Source organism: Oncorhynchus clarkii, chromosome 3 (assembly GCF_045791955.1).
Source record: "Oncorhynchus clarkii lewisi isolate Uvic-CL-2024 chromosome 3, UVic_Ocla_1.0, whole genome shotgun sequence".
Taxonomy (NCBI): Eukaryota; Metazoa; Chordata; class Actinopteri; order Salmoniformes; family Salmonidae; genus Oncorhynchus; species Oncorhynchus clarkii.
Window position 1 is genome coordinate 20324578 of NC_092149.1, and position 17408 is coordinate 20341985.

The 17408-nt window shown below is 45.8% G+C and overlaps 1 protein-coding gene across 6 annotated transcripts in view; it reads left to right on the forward strand.

Moving 5' to 3' along the window:
* LOC139390673 (dual specificity tyrosine-phosphorylation-regulated kinase 1B-like) overlaps positions 1-17408 on the forward strand; it is a 78573-nt gene that overhangs the window by 54931 nt on the left and 6234 nt on the right. For all 6 annotated transcript variants that reach the window (XM_071137998.1, XM_071137989.1, XM_071137952.1 and 3 more), the window contains exons 2-5: positions 12986-13131; positions 14839-14958; positions 15779-15967; positions 17179-17326. In XM_071137998.1, the coding sequence (XP_070994099.1) occupies positions 13069-13131; positions 14839-14958; positions 15779-15967; positions 17179-17326 (520 nt within the window). In that variant the 5' untranslated portion in view covers positions 12986-13068. The remainder of the gene's footprint in view (positions 1-12985; positions 13132-14838; positions 14959-15778; positions 15968-17178; positions 17327-17408) is intronic.

Below are 17408 nucleotides of genomic sequence, written 5' to 3' on the forward strand. Positions count from 1 at the left end.
AAAGTCATGAACAATCACAGACTGCGTGCCATTGTAATGGTAAAAAAAAGAAAAAAAGAAGCAAGCATTATAGTGATGACGTAATGAGAGGAGGGCGAGAGAATGGGGGAAAGACCTATCCATTATTTCCATAAGAGTCGGAGGATTAAACTTGAAGCTGCAGAGCTCCATTGGTCGGTGTCCTACTACTGTTCTCATGGATGCATCAACTACAATTTTCATCATTGTTGTAGAGCATTTCGGTGGAATAGCATACACATGTTTTAACGTAGTAGAATGGAACTAATACAAATATTGTAATGTTTTGTTACTGGCATAACAATGATGTAATTACAGAATCAGGATTCCCAGAAATGCTCATCACAAAAACTCAAGCAAACCCCACCTAGAGAAGTCCCATCTCGGAGACCCTAACCCCCTTTCCCCTTCTCCTTTCCCACAATTGTCTCCAGCCACTTGTTCAAACAATTGTGGGAATAAATTCATTCCCTTTCAAGGGTACTGTTGCCCAGGTGTTACTACTGCAGTCCATTGATCTTTTAGTCCTAGTGTTTCCATGGATGGACACATGCCTTTTATGTTCTGCACAGCTGTGCTCTACTTGTAAGAGTCATGTGGTTCACACTTCAGCGTGTTTTACCATGGCAGCTGGGAAATCCTAGCAAAGCTGGGAGTTCCACTGTGTGTGTGTGTGTGTGTGAGGTTGCAAAACAACTTTATTGATCTGAGTGTTAAACCTCAAAGCCTGTGATGGGGCCCCTCCACCTCTATGTGTCCTATCCTTTTCTAGGGGCCTGATGCATATTGTTTTTAATTCTCAGGTTATGTTTGTATCACCTCTGTTGTGGAGATTCCCTTAAAGTTCCATAGGGTTACATAATATTTGACATTTGGGCAATTCACAGTTTATTTTACGAGTAGCATGACAGATTATGTTGTTGCTGTGTAAGTCAAATGCTTCACGGAATCCCTGCCCCTGGGGAATTGCACATCTTATGTTCTGTCACGTTTCACAGTATCTGACTGTTGTAGATCGATTCTCACTGTCTGGACCTGCTGGTTCAATACAGGTCAATCAAAAGCAACACCTGGACCTACAGGTGCAGGGGTTTGAACTACTTTTGAACACCAGGCTTATTGTTGTGTTATTACAGAGGATGTAGCCTGTTTTATTAATGACAAAGATACCTTAGTGTGGTGACATTCAGGAAGTGAACAGCCAGGTCTGTGTTAGTACAGGAAGCAGCTAGTGGAGATGGTGATGCCTATTCAATGGGCGGAAGAATACATGTGGAAGTAGAGGGAGAGTTGGGGATGGGGGTAGATGAAGGCATGAATGAATACTGAGTTAGGGAGACAATTGTCCAGTTCTTGTAATGCTCTTCTGTTTATACTTTCATTTGATTATTTATTGGTGTAAGGGTTTCCCATTCTTTCCCAGTTCTGGCATTGGCTCAAGAAGGGAATTCAATTATCCGTCAATCGTTTATCCACTTAATGCTCTTTAGATATAAATGACTTAATTGGCCCATTTAAAAAAAGTTTTCAAACAAGCAATCTAAAGCTTCTGTGAGGACGACCACACCAGCCACCATCCCCCACTGATCCCAGTCTGACCAGCTGGTCCAGCATGGTAGCAGGGAAGCACTGACACCGCCATTGGTCAGACAGTCAATCAGTCAGTCATGCACTTTGTCCATGGCTGTGCCCTTGATGCTTGACATTGTAGCACTTATTTTAAGGTCACAGCTTTCCATGGTGCCATTTATCTCAGGAGTTTCCCATCAAACGTAAGCGAGTTATCGGCATGTGGCTGAGAGGCCAGGAGAGGTTGGGTTGAAAAGTGAAGCACGAGGAGAACACTTGTTGAATAGCTGACGGGATTCACCTTGTAGACTGCTTAGTGTACAGTAGTTTAATGCAGGTTCTCCCCATAAGCCTTAAATTGGATTGCAGCTTGGCTCAGGAAAGGGCTGTCTGTGTCCCTCGCTGGCCTGTCGTTCCCATCCCCCTGCTGAGAAACTCCCACTCATGACACAGTGAGCCGCCACTGAAGTGGGCACGGTGTCTGGGGGTTACATTGAAACTTAGCTCACCTACTGTTGTCTGTCATAGCATGGTTGCTAGAAGTCTAGTAGATATTAAACAAGGCTTCTGCTTGATCAGAAATAAAACTTATCATGCACTGAAATAACTTGACTTGGTGATTACCTAAGTTGGTGGCCAGTACGTTTTGGCAGTTGGAAAGTTATTTTGTCGCCCCGCCTCCCTTCCAACCATAAGTATTTCTCACTGGCCAGACCTCACTCCTAATATTGCTATCTCTATTGGTGGGGGGTAGGGAGATGGTGACACTTCGAGTCCACGTTTACAGCTGAGTGCATAACTTTTATTGTTGCCATTATCACTTCCTAGTAACAGCGATTTAGCAGGCTAATTGTAAATCAACGCACAGCTGTAGTTGTCAATTGTAACTCGAAGCTCCTCTCTGGACTTTAAGAGGTATCAGACTCTGTGAGACATGAGGGGAAAGTGCAGTCTTTATACCCACATATCTGGGTGACTTTTCAGCTATATCCCCCTTTAATTTAAGTTATTTTTATCTCAGTATCCAACTGACTCGTTCTCTGCTGCCTATTTCCGTCCTCACAGTGTGGTGCGGGCTGAGCGGCCATGTGTAGGTTACTGACTTAGTTTTAGGGCCCTGAGTAACTGGGTAAGTATTTCACTGTTAGTCTACACCTGTTGTTTACGAAGCATGTGACAAATAACATTTGATTTAACTGTCTGAAAGATGCTGGAGAGAAATGTAACATGCTTGAGAAAGAGTGTGACTTTCTGTCTGGTTCATTTATTTTCTGTCTGGAAATGTTGAAGATATGATAATAGTTAGGCCTAAGGCCAAAGGTAAAGGCATGGTGGGAGCTTCTTTTCCTGAAGTAGAAGAACAAGAGGGAGAAGATGAGGGTCATATCAGAGCTGGGGATAGAAAACAAATCTCAGGTTAGGCCCTCTGTTAGTGGAGTTTGGACTGTGAGACTGAAAGCAGCGGTATCTGAAGCAGTCACACAAACACCACGTCCCCACCGCTGCACTTTGCTCCTTTCCCCCCCTTCATCTTGTTTGTTTCCTGTGCTAATTTATGGTCTAAAGGTGAAACATCTCGTCCCCTTGCTTACTGTGGTTGAGTCATGTTTATCCTTCTGACTTTCCAGTAAACAAGATACTGAAGTTATCATTAATTCCCCCACTCCAAGAATGTGACTGAAGTGATGCAATCAATGCTCTTGATTGCTGTGTTTTAAACAAGATCCCCAGACAGTATTGCCTGTTGGACTGTGTTGTGTTTGGTGTGGTTACAGTTAGTGGCAGGTGCCTGTTACAATGAGCCTGTCCTCCTATAGCTCCTCCAACCAGCCTCCTCTGGTGTAGAGGAGGTGGTGGGTGGAGTGGTGCTCTATAAGCTGCTGTCCCTTGAGATTGTCCCCCTCTGTGGAATGTGATTCATGTGGAAGTTGGTGTCATGTGGAGGTAAACAAATGCGCCATCCAATAAATCAGTCTGGATTGAGTATCCTTGTTGTAGTTTAGGGGGGGGGGGGGGGGAGACCTCTCTGCAACGCTCCCAAGTCTGTCAAAATGGCCCTTTAGGCTTCTCCCCTCCATCTCCCTCAGACTGTAGCTAAGAGGGAAAGTAAGTTTGTTATTTTCTGTGGCTGTGACTTTTAGATTGTGGTGATGAAGCAATAGGGATGTGTGAACTAGAGATTGTTAGGGAGGCGAGTACGTAGGCTAAGTGTTTGTGTGTGTGGGGGGGGGGGGGGTGTGTTTCGCTTCACACTAGTTAAATACGTTAAAGGGTAGGAAACATGAGTTTTTACTCACCAATGTAACACAGTGTGGTCAAAGACATAACTTAGTTGGAGTCATGGTTACCTACAAGTACAAACATAGTTATGTTTTTGGGTTATTACGTATTTATTACCTTATTTCTGGATAGCTTCTAAACTACCCAGAATGCACTATTTCTCAGTCATTTGGAGGATCTATGCTGTGCTACTGAGTTGGTATGCTTGCTCAGTAGCTATCTTAAACTGGCTAATGTTAGCCAGTAGCCATACTAGCATGTAATTCAATTCCAGACCATGTGTTGGCGGTGGTGACCTACAATCCACCAATCACAGGAAGTATGATGTAAACAAGAAGTAGATGGGGCATGTACGGCAATGGACACGGCAGGCTCTAGTGCCTTCGTGCAGAGGGCTTGTATGTTCTCCTTTTTGTTTTTGTCAACTTTTCGGCATGTTCTCTAACGTTAGCTGTCCAGTTAGCTTGCTGGATAAGATAACTGCAAATAGCTAACATTCTTTAATAACTGGTTAGATGGCGTTATGTGTTTATAAAACGTTGGTTTACTTTAATGTAGCTATAAGCCAGTTGTTATTAGCAACTGGCTGACTCGTAGTGCTAAGATAACGTTAGCAGCCTGGTAGGGCTAACGTTAGCAGGCTAGTTGGTTAGCAACCTTGCAGGTTGATTTGTAACAATACAATACATTCATGAAGTATTTGCTTTGCTTCTAAGTTGTCTGAAAATGTAATTGATTGCAATAGTCATGAGTGCAAACAATTTGGTTTAATTTTAAGTTATACATTGTGTTAGTTTATAGTTTACCACCCCTTCGACCTCCTCTCACCCCCCCCCCCCCCCCCTCTTGATGACGCAAGCTTGAAAGGAAAACATGTTATTGTGCAGCAGAAGCAGAGATCAGTGTGCATGTAGCCTGTACCCGCAGCCCCAGCAGTCCCACATCTTCTGACAGACAACCCCCTCCCCCACACACTCTGCACCCCTCCTCCCCCGGCTTCTCCCCTGCTGCGCATCACTCACAGTATCCACGCTGACACAGCCACTTCCATCACTGAAAGCACATAAAACATTTAGCAAGCAAACTCTCCCCTGCTTCTCTCACTCACTCTCTGACTCTCTCCTCCTCTCTCTGTCTTTCTCTTGTTCTTTCATATGTAAAATAGGCAGTTTGCGAGGCTGTATGTAAGTTCACTCCTCAGTGGTGAGTTGTAACTCTTCCCCCTCTGCTTCCTCCACCTGAAGAATCAGACTGACCTCTCCTGTTGGCAGGCAGGACTAGATGGATAGCTGCTGCGTCTACAGGAGCTGACATGCCCAGGCTGCTGCCCACCAAAGGAGCTTGATCACACTGAGATCGATTAGAGCTGGTCAGTCTAATGAGTTAGTCCAGAGCTGAGGAGAACCTGCAGCCGTCCTAAGATGTGAACAAGCCCTTCTAAAAGGGGGATGAGAACCTTTGGGTCACATTTGAAACTTGTTGGTTAAGGGAGTGGTTTAGCTGTAAGTTGCTACGTTTTTGGCAACGATGCCAAACATGCCCGCCTGACCTGAGAGGAATGGGAAAGCTTGCACAACATTGTGTGTGTGTGTTTGATACCTCCTGTTGTGCCATCAGGGGTTTCAGGCAGCAGATTAGCTTCAGTCGTTGCTGACAAGATGGGCATTTGGATTGGCCAGCAGGAAGAGAAACATATTTAATCAAAACAATACATCAAACGCTGGGTACTAAGCACATCCTCATCCATACCAGCTCTCTCTCTGTAGTAGAAGTTGTCGAGCCAGAGCCCAGAAAGTACCACGGCCACAAATCGTCCTGTACCAGGGCTGTCGTCGGCCTTCCTCTCCCATTACATTTGGGAGAGGATTTAGTTATATTTGTATGTACTGTGTGAGCGCTCAATTTACCAGTGTCACTGTTTGATGAGAGAGGTTGACCCAGATGGTTGTTATTTATAGCTTTCAGTCTGACTCAGCTTTGGGGGGCTGACTGTCTATAAAGTTCATTGGGGGTGTAGCGGGTGGTGTTGGGGTAGAGGGGTCGGTACGAGGGGGTGACCAGGTATGGGGAAGCTGGCATGGAAACTCTAGTTTGATGACACTGAGAAATTACACCTCATGGGGACTTTTGAGTCACGTACCTGTTACTTGAAGCAGTAAAGGATTTATCATTGTCTTTTATGTAGTGTTCTGTTTGACACTGTGGCTGGTCTTCAGAGACCTTTTGGGTGGCTGCATGTTGGACCCCTCCTCCCTCTCAACTGGCCCCCACTGCTACACCCAAACACAGACGCTTCCACTCGAGGGACGCACTTAGGTTTCTGTGGATCACTGGGGCGTGTTCAGGATCTGTGGATCCTGTTCTGATGAATAATCTTGTTTCCTCCTCCTCCACTTTGACTCACACTGCCAGACACAGGGATGACATCTCTCACTTCCTGAGAATCCTACCAGCCCCCCTTCCCCCCTCCGCTCCATTCCTTGCTGCTAGACGTGTTAGGCACAGTCAGTGTGTGGGTGGTCAAGAGGAAATGAGGAAGAGCATTGGCTGCTCTCAAATAAATAAAGCACTCTGTTGCCGCCCGCCAGCCGGCGCTGTGAGCAGGCCAGTGATATGAGGAGGTTTAGCTGGTGTCTGGGCATTGGCAGGTGGAGATTGTCACCAGGAGGACAAGGAGTTTTTCCTGACCTGGACTCAGTTTATAAGCCTAATCTGCAGTCAGTTCACTCCATAGGATGGCTCACACTTCCAGTGAATGCCCAGAACTTCCTCCTTTATCAAACTACTGTGATACTGTGGTCATATGATGATAGGTACTTTCCTCTGGCCTGTCTTCATCCTGTTGGATTGTATCCGAAGCCAAGGTGGTTGTATTTTCAGTCCAGTGATTGACAATGACCAGATGTACAAGCCAGTCATGTCATGACAATGATCTGATGCACCAATCATGTCGGGCAGTGCAGGCTGGAAGCGGACATTACCGCTGTGTCCTGATTGGATTGTTGCCCGGCATGTGGAAGCAAGAGTGTGACATTTGACCTTTGAGAAGTAGCTAATGGTCCGGGTCAGTACAGTGAGGGTCCAGAGCCTTTACACTGAGGGACATACTGAGATTCTGGACAACTAGAGAGGTTTCATGTGGAGGGACACACAGGTACATTATGACATAGAATTTGACAGATGGAATGTCATATTCATGATGTACAAGCAGCCAGTCTTGCATACACACATTCTGTCTCTCCCTCACTCTCACACCCCCTCTTTCACAATCTGGGCTTGAAAGCCCAGTGTCAGAGTGCGCAGTATTTGTGTCTCAGCTGTGCCTGTCCCTCAGTGCCAGCGAGCCGGCTGTGCCGGGAAAGAGGAGCATGAGTGTCCGCAGTGACCTGACCTGACCCAGACACAGTGGGCACCACGAGGGCATGGGCTTAGCTTCCCCTGCCACACTCCCTCGCCCTCGCTGGGTCTGCACCCTGCACGAGGTCAGCTCAGAGACAGTTCTAGAAGAAGATTTAGCTTTTGTAACTTTCTATTGACAGTGGTGCCTTCTCTTGTGACCACTGACAATGGACAAGGTTAGTCAGGAAAGTAGTCTGGCTGTCGTCAGCGTGACGACAGGGAAAGTGTTCTATTTACTGTTGTTCTAAACACAGAAGTAACTTGTTGGCAGCATTGAGTTGCTGTCTTTAAAGTTCAAGGTGATTTTACCATTCACAGAGGGAGCTCTAACGGTACTGCATTACCTGCCTGTTACCTGGCTCTGTCAGGTGTGCCTGTATGAGAGCTTGGAGATCCTGACTGGACATTGGAGAGGTGACGGTGGTCCTCCTTGCCCGTGTTGTGGCGGCGAGTGTGTTAATGTGTGTAGTTAGTATGTCAGTGTACCAGCCAGGCATCCACAGTGTCGTTGCATGAGTGGGAGGGTAATGGACACCAGTGACTTGAACAGTGGGAAACCGGTGGCCAAAAAGCTTCCTTCTGCTTTGAAGCATACAGACCTAGCTCTTTACCCACACACTATCCCTTCTCTCCTTCCATCCCCCCACCACCTCTTGCCTTTTGCCCTGTGTCCAACTTTGGCTTGGTGGCACCACTACTCCCGTTACCCTAACAGGGTATGAGAGGGGCCAACACGGACAGGGGCGGGGGGAGGGACGGTGGGTTCAGCTTACACCCCCCCACACCATTTCCTTCCTGTTCCTTAGAGACAGATAGTGGGATGGTCTGTTGCTATGGTGACACACTGATTGTCAGCTGTAGAGGGGTGTGGTGGGATACCTCACGGTCCATGCACAGTTAATTGGTGCAAATGATTACTTCAGACACCCCTGTCTGTATATATTTAACCCAGTCCGATTTGACACTTGCATAAGTGAGGATGAATTCTACCCTGTGCAGTACACCTGTGTGTCTGTATATAGATGGCTGTGTGCCCTTACCTACTATATTTTATTAATATCCAGCCCCATTAGAGACAACATTTGTGTGAGTGCTTTGGCCGGTTGGGTGAGAGAGACTGGGGGAGAGAGAAAGAGGTAACAGGCAGAGAGAAATAGAGGAGGAAGAGGGAGGGTGAGAGCGGCATTGTGGGAAGGGTTGCTGATACAGCACAAGCTACCAGGTTTATTTATAGAGACCTCGCTGCCCAGCCCTTGGATACTAGCAGCCAATGAGCAGCCAGAGAGGAAGGGGGTGTCACACTCAGGAAGTTCTCAATGTGTTCACTTCAGCATTTAAAGGCACAGTGTGACATTTCTCAGTGCTCGGCAGATAGCCCTCATAACTATCGTCATATCCCTCCCAACTGAGGCCAGGGCAGAACAAGGCCTCTCATAACAACAGCAGTTTCCGTGCGTTATGAAATTTCTCTTCTGTTTTTTGTAGACCGGTTTTCTACAGTTTTCTTCGCAATTCTGATCCCAGTGCATCTACAGTCATTACTGTAGCATAAAACCACAACATTGCAGGTGCAGCTGTCCTATTTAGTTTAACCATTTAAACTGTGTTGTATTGTTAACCGCTCACAATGCATGGCCAATGCTGGAGATTTATTAAACAGTCTTTGCTGTAGAACATGGTCGTATTGATCTGAAAGGCTGATTAACTGTAACACTGTAAGCTCTGGATACAGGTCTGGTGTGAGTGTGGTTACCTGCTCACAATAATGCGATTATTGTGGATAGTCAGATTAATATAATAGTTTGATTAAACTGTTTACATGCTTTGCAAGAAGAAGGATTTCCATAATAATCCTGTTTACATGGACACATCTGAGATCAGGCTTCCTGGAAATAAATCTTATACCACAGCGAGCATATCACATTTAGAGTTTGGACAAAATTTGTATGTGAAAACGACTTCTAAAACGCATATATTGGTGTTCCAAACACACTTCACTCGGGCTAAAGAGGGAGGCCCGCTCTGCTGGTGCTAGCACATGCGCAGATCAAAGACACCGCTGGAATGTCGGTGTTCACGTGTCCTAATAATTAAAAAGATTGCTCAGAAAACCGGGTGTTTTAAGATGAGCAGAGTAAGGTGTTTACATGACAATTGCATTATCCGCCTACTGCCATAATCAGTTTAATATTGAATCATTAGTGTACCGGAGATATAATGTGTGTGTTAAGTTTTATTAGTCGTATGTACAGGATACACATGACGTACATTGTTCAATAATGTGCTTACTTGCAGGTTTCTTCTCGACAATGCAACAGCAATAAGAAATATTATAAATATTTGTGTCTGAGTGTTTCTCTCTGTATCTGTGCTGAGACAGAAAGCAGTTTGAGATGAGTCGGCGTATGTAATGTTTCCTCCTTCCTTCTCAGCCCACTCCTGATGTCGGTGTTGGGACTCATCCTATAATAGGAGGGAATGCGTGCAGTCACCCCTCAGGATTGATGGTGCTCAGACGTGCTGTTTTGCACATTGTTTAAACTACGGCCATTGATCGGCGGGCTATTTCAAGTTGCAATGTGTCGTTGATAAATTTCACCCCCGTTATTCCTCACTTTAAAAGCCAGTGATAAAAGCATTGGCTGTGAAATATCTCATCACTTTTATATACCCCCTTTTTTCATATTCCTCTTTCTGCACTTTACCGGAGACATGCAATTAATCTGTTGGTCTGGCAGGACACTAGCAAGGTGGTCAATGTTTTCATCAGCAATTTAGGACGTTGCACTGTAAGGGTTGTGTTGAAAGGGTTTTGCACTATAAGTAACCAAATTATTGAACAGGACATGCTGTTGGTACTGTTCAGTAGTGTAAGGTCATTGGTGTCCCATGTCCTCTTTTTAATCTTCCTCATGTAACGGATGTGAAACGGCTAGCTTAGTTAGCGGTGTGCGCTAAATAGCGTTTCAATTGGTGACGTCACTTGCTCTGAGACCTTGAAGTAGTAGTTCCCCTTGCTCTGCAAGGACCGCGGCTTTTGTGGAGCGACGGGTAACGATGCTTCGTGGGTCACTGTTGTTGATGTGTGCAGAGGGTCCATGATTCGCGCACGGGTATGGGCGAGGGACGATCTAAAGTTATACTGTTACACTCACATCTGGAGGGAAGAACAGAGTTGGAGACGGACAGACTGTATAAATTAAGGGACATCATTTCCCTGTCTTTTGACATTTGACCGTCAGAATATTTTATTAACTGGACATTTGAGAGATTTACCGGACCCATGTGTATTGGATGCATAACCTGATTAGGGCATCCACCCACAGTGCTCAGAATGACAGAATTCACATTTTACATTATGGTAATTAATATTAACAGAACATACAAGTTGAGGATACAACGATGTGCGTCCTTCTTACTGAATTCTGCCGTGCACATTGAAGATGTTAGAATAACTGCACGTTTATTTTTCCTCGGCCAACAAGAAGAGTAACGAGCAGCAACATCACTAGCCTGTCAATCTACTATCCCCATAGTGGAAAAGTTTACATGTTCTATTGGTCAGCTTGTCGAGAAAGAAATAGCCCATTCCAAACAGACTCTGGGACAGTTGTGGAACGAAAGATCCCAAATTCATACAACCAGTAGGTCTAGGCTACATGAAAATGAGTGATGCAACCGATCAAAACGCTTAGCTTCAAATGTTGATCAAATATTAGTTCACATTTTAAGCCCAGCAATGCGCACATAGGCTTCGCGAGAATGTTCGTTCCATAATGCAATTCATGGGAAAACACCGTTAGCAAAGCGTACTGCACATGCGAGTGGTTTCATGTGACAGAGATGGAAATATCTGTTAGAAATGTAGAAAGAGGGATATCTAATGTGTAACCTAGTGCAGGTTGCTAATAGGACTAGTATTGTGCTTTGGCTACTGGACAATGAAAGAAAAGTTGCTATAAATAATTTTCTCGCATATGGTCTGATTTTGGCTAGGCTACTTTGAGGCAAGGTAAGACATGCCTCATATGTAGTAAAATGTTCATGTTTCAAACAATTAAGTATATGTTTTCAAAATGCGTACTTTCTCCAGCTCATTGCAAAATGGTGTGTGACACGCTGATGAAGCCTTCTTTTCGTTTCCTATGCATTTTCTGTTTGAGACGGTGTCTGACAGATTTTCCACTCTGTATCTGTAAACTGTACGTGTGATAAATATGATACATAACGAATATACTGTATATGCGCCAATTTAATTCCACTAAATTATGCAAATTAACCAATAGACCGACAAGTATGACCAGTCAAGTGTATTTCCATCGACTGGTATTTCCATCAATGAATAGGCTAAAAATCATTATTTTGCATTGTTTTGGCTGGCGCCAATTTTATTCACCGGCTTTAAAAAAATAAAAATAAAAAAATCTGCCAAAAGCCGTCTACAGGTTAACGGAAACCCTGGTCTAAACTTAAACTTTTATTCAAACTTTAACCTAGAACAACCAGGATGAACGTCTTGTCTTAAACATTCTACCATCCACAACTAGGTCAAAGTGTAGTCTGACTCCGTATGTGTTTAATGCCAGTGGAATGAGTTTCCAGGCCGGTTTGCTGAGCCACTGGCGGATGTTTTTGGTTTTTGTACAAGCGACCAGCCCCCCTCTAGCAAAGTTAGTGAGAGAGGTCAAAATTCTGCGGCCGGGGTTTACCCAGGAGCCAGCGGTCCGAACTGCTGTGTCTTGGCATTGGTGGAAATCAGGCTTGAGCGTGCGGTACTGTCAATACCACCCTCGACTGCTCTTACCAAGCCTGCTGTGTTCCAGCCATTTTAGCTCGACTGCAGTCAAACTGCAGTCAAAGCAAAGTCTCAAGACTGCAGAGAATCTCAGTCAAATTGAACCTGGGATTCTGACAGAAAAACAAGTCTGGTGGAACTTAATGAGAAAGCAAAGCAGCACACTAAACAGTGACTCGTCATTTTTTTGGGAAGGATGATGCAACAGTCTTGTCACACAGTGGTTTGTTCCATTGAAGCTCTAACCCACATTGTCCATATTTGCTAGCTACCTTGATGGAATCAGAAGATTTTAGTGCTCACAACATTCAGCAACAAAAATGGTTTGGTTAAGTTCCATCTTCTATATTTTGTGAGAAGCCACCTCTCCTTTTGTCTTTTCATATAAAAGCAGGAGTTGGAGAGAAAGTTCTGTTTGGAATTGTCCTGGTTTTGAGGCGTGTCAATGTGGACTACTGACAAAGGTCTCTTATATCTTTCTCTCTGTCACACACATGCACAATCTCACTTACAGACAGACACACTGGCTTTGTCAGGTTGACCTGCGCTAATGCTGATTCTGCTGAAATGGGACACCCTCTTGCATAGAGATATTTCACTCCACCATTATTTGTGTGGTCTTTCTGGCAGGGAGCTAAATTGCCCTGTGGAGTGGTACCCTACTAAGTAGCCACCCCACCCTCTTGCTCTACATCCTTGATAGGGTGTATGTGTGTGACTTCAAAGAACAGCCAAGAAGGGTGTGTGCGAGAGCACATGTGTGCTTTTCCTCTGCAGTGCAGTGCTCGTGCCCACACCCACGGCAGTGCCCGTGTATGTATGATGAGTTAGGAAGCTTCATGTCGATGTATTGCTTCTAAAAACCTTTCCCTCTCTCTCGTCCTTTCCCCCCCTTCCCTCCATCTCTCCGTCTATCCTGCGAAGGTGGAAGCAGCTCAGGATGCAAGCCCCCCTCCTCTACCCTCTGCCAGCCTGCCGCCTTGGGCTTCTCCCCCGCTGAGCCAACCATGTCGAGCCAGCACAGCCACCCCTCCTTCAGCAACATCCACTCCATGGCTGAACAGCAGCAGGTACCCAGCGGCTAACGCCCTCACAGGACACTCCTTAATGCTCTGTTTAGAATAATACTCTGTTTAGGAACAGACCTTTATACTGACGCTATATATATACACACACACACACCCAATGCTATACACACACACCCTTATACTGACTCTATACACACCCACAACTCATCACGTGCACGGAGGTATTAGCATCACATACTGAATGGACATAATGAGATTGTAATATACATCCACAACCTCAAACACGTCAGCATCACGTACAATACCGGTCAAAAGTTTGGACACACGCTCATTCAAAGATTTTTCTTTATTTTTACTATTTTCAGCATTGTAGAACAATAGTGGAAACATCAAACTATGAAATAACACATGGAATCATGTAGTAACCAAAAATGTGTTAAACAAATCAAAATATGTTTGAGATTCTTCAAAGTAGCCACCCTTTGCTTTAATGACAGCTTTGCACACTCTTAGCATTCATTCTCTCAACCAGCTTCATGAGGAATGCTTTTCCAACAGTCTTGAAGGAGTTCCCACATATGCTGAGCACTTGTTGGCTGCTTTTCCTTCACTCTGCGGTCCAACTCATCCCAAATAATTTCAACTGGGTTGAGGTTGGGTGATTGTGGAGGCCAGGTCATCTGATGCAGCACTCCATCACTCTCCTTCTTGGTCAAATAGCCCTTACACAGCCAGGAGGTGTGTTTTGGGTCATTGTTCTGTTGAAAAACAAACGATAGTCCCACTAAGCGCAAACCAGATGGGATGGCATATCGCTGCAGAATGCTTTGGTAGACATGCTGGTTAATGGTGCCTTGAATTCTAAATAAATCATCAACAGTGTTACCAGCAAAGCACCCCCACACCTTCACACTACCTCCTCCATGCTTCACGGTGGGAACCACACATGCGGAGATCATCCGTTCACCTACTCTGCGTCTCACAAAGACACAGCGGTTGAAACCAAAAATCTAAAATTTGGACTCATCAGACCAAATTTGACCTTCATGTCTTAAAGGAATGATGGACTGTCGTTTCTCTTTGCTTATTTGAGCTTTTCTTGACATTTTATGGTCTTGGTCTTTTACCAAATAGGGCTATCTTCTGTATACCACCCCTACCTTGTCACAACACAACTGATTGGCTCAAACGCATAATGAAGGAAAGAAATTCCATTATGAACTTTTAAAAGGGTACACCTGTTAATTGAAATGCATTCCAGGTGACTACCTCATGAAGCTGGTTGAGAGAATGCCAAGAGTGTGCAAAGCTGTCATCAAGGCAAAGGGTGGCTACTTTGAAGAATCTCAAATATAAAATATATTTTGATTTGTTGAACACATTTTTGTTTACTATATGATTCCATATGTGTTATTTCATAGTTTGGATGTCTTCACTATTATTCTACAATGTAAAAAATAAAGAAAACCCCTTGAATGAGTTGGTGTGTCCAAACTTTGACTGGTACTGTACTCTATTGACAAGCAACTACAACTACCATCACTGATAGACTGTTCTGTGGCTAAGCAACAGTGTTGCCTGTATACATAGGTTAACTCAAACATCCACAGTTATGTCATTGGAAGTTACTCCTTCCACTCACATTGTATAGTGACCTTTATTTACTTTAGTTCTAATTACCGCTAGTTAGAATACTGCAGGGTTGTCTTGGCCAGTTTTGGGGCTCCCCTCACCACCTGTCCCTTCCAGGTGCTGTCTGATGCGACCATACTGCAGAGGAGGATCCCCCCAAGTTTTAGAGATCCCGCCAGCGCACCGCTGAGAAAACTCTCTGTCGATCTGATCAAGACTTACAAGCACATCAATGAGGTGAGTGGAGTGTCAGGTCCTACAGGACTCTGCTGCTGCTGTTAGGTGATGTTTCCTGGAGATCATGACTCCTGCAGGAAACATCACCTCACAGCTTATCCAGTTCGCGGGTGGTTTGAGTAAAATAGATATGTTTTTATTTGTATTTATTTTTTCAATATTTTTGTGGGGAGGACTCAATATACTTTCAAATGAAAAACAAACAAATCAAAACTGTGTAGAAATGATATGACCTACATTCATATCGTTTCTTGACTGTCCAGCTCGCTTATCGCTTAAATAAAAGCTGGCAAGTCAGGGAACATCAGAATTCCCAAAACGATGGATAGAGGAATTTCTTTAGCAAAATGGACGGCGAGGAAGTATAACCAATTTTCAGTGCGGCCCTCTGGACCTCGTTGAAGACCAAATGAGGCCTCCAGGGCAAAATTAGTTTTACACCCCTTGTATAAACATTAAATGTATGGTTGCAAATTTCTGGTTGCTTTCCCAAATGTCGCTGGTTTCCCAGAAATCCCGGTTGGAAAGTTACCAGAGTTTTGCAACCCTAGGTATATGTAACTGCATTAGCATAAACTGATGTACTAGTGAAGGATATCAGTTTTATCATTGGTTTGGTCCGCCGAGATCTATCCAAACAGTAGTGTGGCAAAATAAGAAACATTAGTGACTTACCCCTCTTTCTCTTTTCCCGCCCATCCCTTCCTCTCTCCATCTCCTCTCTTCTCTCCATCTCCTCTCCTCATCTCCTCTCCTCTCTCCATCTCCTCTCCTCTCTCCATCTCCTATCCTCTCTCCATCTCCTCTCCTCTGTGTCCAGGTGTACTACACGAAGAAGAAGCGGCGTGCCCAGCAGGTGCCCCCGGAGGACTCGAGCACTAAGAAGGAGCGGAAGGTGTACAACGATGGCTACGACGACGACAACTACGACTACATCGTCAAGAACGGGGAGAAGTGGCTGGACCGCTACGAGATTGACTCGCTCATCGGCAAGGGCTCCTTCGGGCAGGTCAGTGGACATGGGGGACAGACGGTATAGAGAGGGCAGGTCAGTGGGGAGAGGGTATAGGGGAGGATAGGTCAGGGTGGAGGATAGATCAGGGGGTAGGGGGAGGATAGGTCAGGGTGGAGGATAGGTCAGGGGGTGGGGGGAGAATAGATCAGGGGGTAGGGGGAGGATAGGTCAGGGTGGAGGATAGGTCAGGGGGTGTTGGGAGGATAGGTCAGGGTGGAGGATAGGTCAGGGGGTGTGGGGAGGATAGGTCAGGGTGGAGGATAGGTCAGGGGGTGGGGGGAGGATAGGTCAGGGTGGAGGATAGGTCAGGGAGTGTGGGGAGGATAGGTCAGGGGGTGTGGGGAGGATAGATCAGGGTGAAGGATAGGTCAGGGTGAAGGATAGGTCAGGGGGTGTGGGGAGGATAGGTCAGGAGGTAGGGGGAGGATAGGTCAGGGGGTGTGGGGAGGATAGGTCAGGGTGGAGGATAGGTCAGGGGGTGTGGGGAGGATAGGTCAGGGTGGAGGATAGGTCAGGGGGTGTGGGGAGGATAGGTCAGGGTGGAGGATAGGTCAGGGGGTGTAGGGGGAGGATAGGTCAGGGGGTGGGGGGAGGATAGGTCAGGGTGGAGGATAGGTCAGGGGGTGTGGGGAGGATAGGTCAGGGGGTGTGGGGAGGATAGGTCAGGGGGTGTGGGGAGGATAGATCAGGGTGAAGGATAGGTCAGGGGGTGTGGGGAAGATAGGTCAGGGGGTGGGGGAGGATAGGTCAGGGTGGAGGATAGGTCAGGGGGTGTGGGGAGGATAGGTCAGGAGGTAGGGGGAGGATAGGTCAGGGTGGAGGATAAGTCAGGGGGTGTGGGGAGGATAGGTTAGGGTGGAGGATAGGTCAGGGGGTGTGGGGAGGATAGATCAGGGTGGAGGATAGGTCAAGGGGTGTGGGGAGGATAGGTCAGGGTGGAGGATAGATCAGGGTGTGGGGGAGGAGGGAGAAAGAAGAGGATGGAAGAAAAGAGAGGAGAAACACTTTCAAAATTTAAGGTGAAGAGTGTGGGGTGAATGAAGTATGTCTACAGACGTGAGGAGAATAAATGGGTAAGAGGAAAGAGGAGAGGGATAATGAATATTTTTTGTTTGGTGAAAGAGCTTTGCCTTGGCCCCTACCACCTGCAAATGCTACAATCAACATGGCTGCCTGTCTGATCTGTGACCTTTGCCATCCCGCAGGTGGTGAAAGCCTATGACCACCACGAGCAGGAGTGGGTGGCCATCAAGATCATCAAGAACAAGAAAGCCTTCCTGAACCAGGCCCAGATAGAGCTGCGACTGCTGGAGCTCATGAACAAACACGACACCGAGATGAAGTACTACATAGGTGAGGACACACACACACACACACACACACACACAGCTTTAAGCCCCACTTACGATCTAACACTATTGCATTATTGCATGTA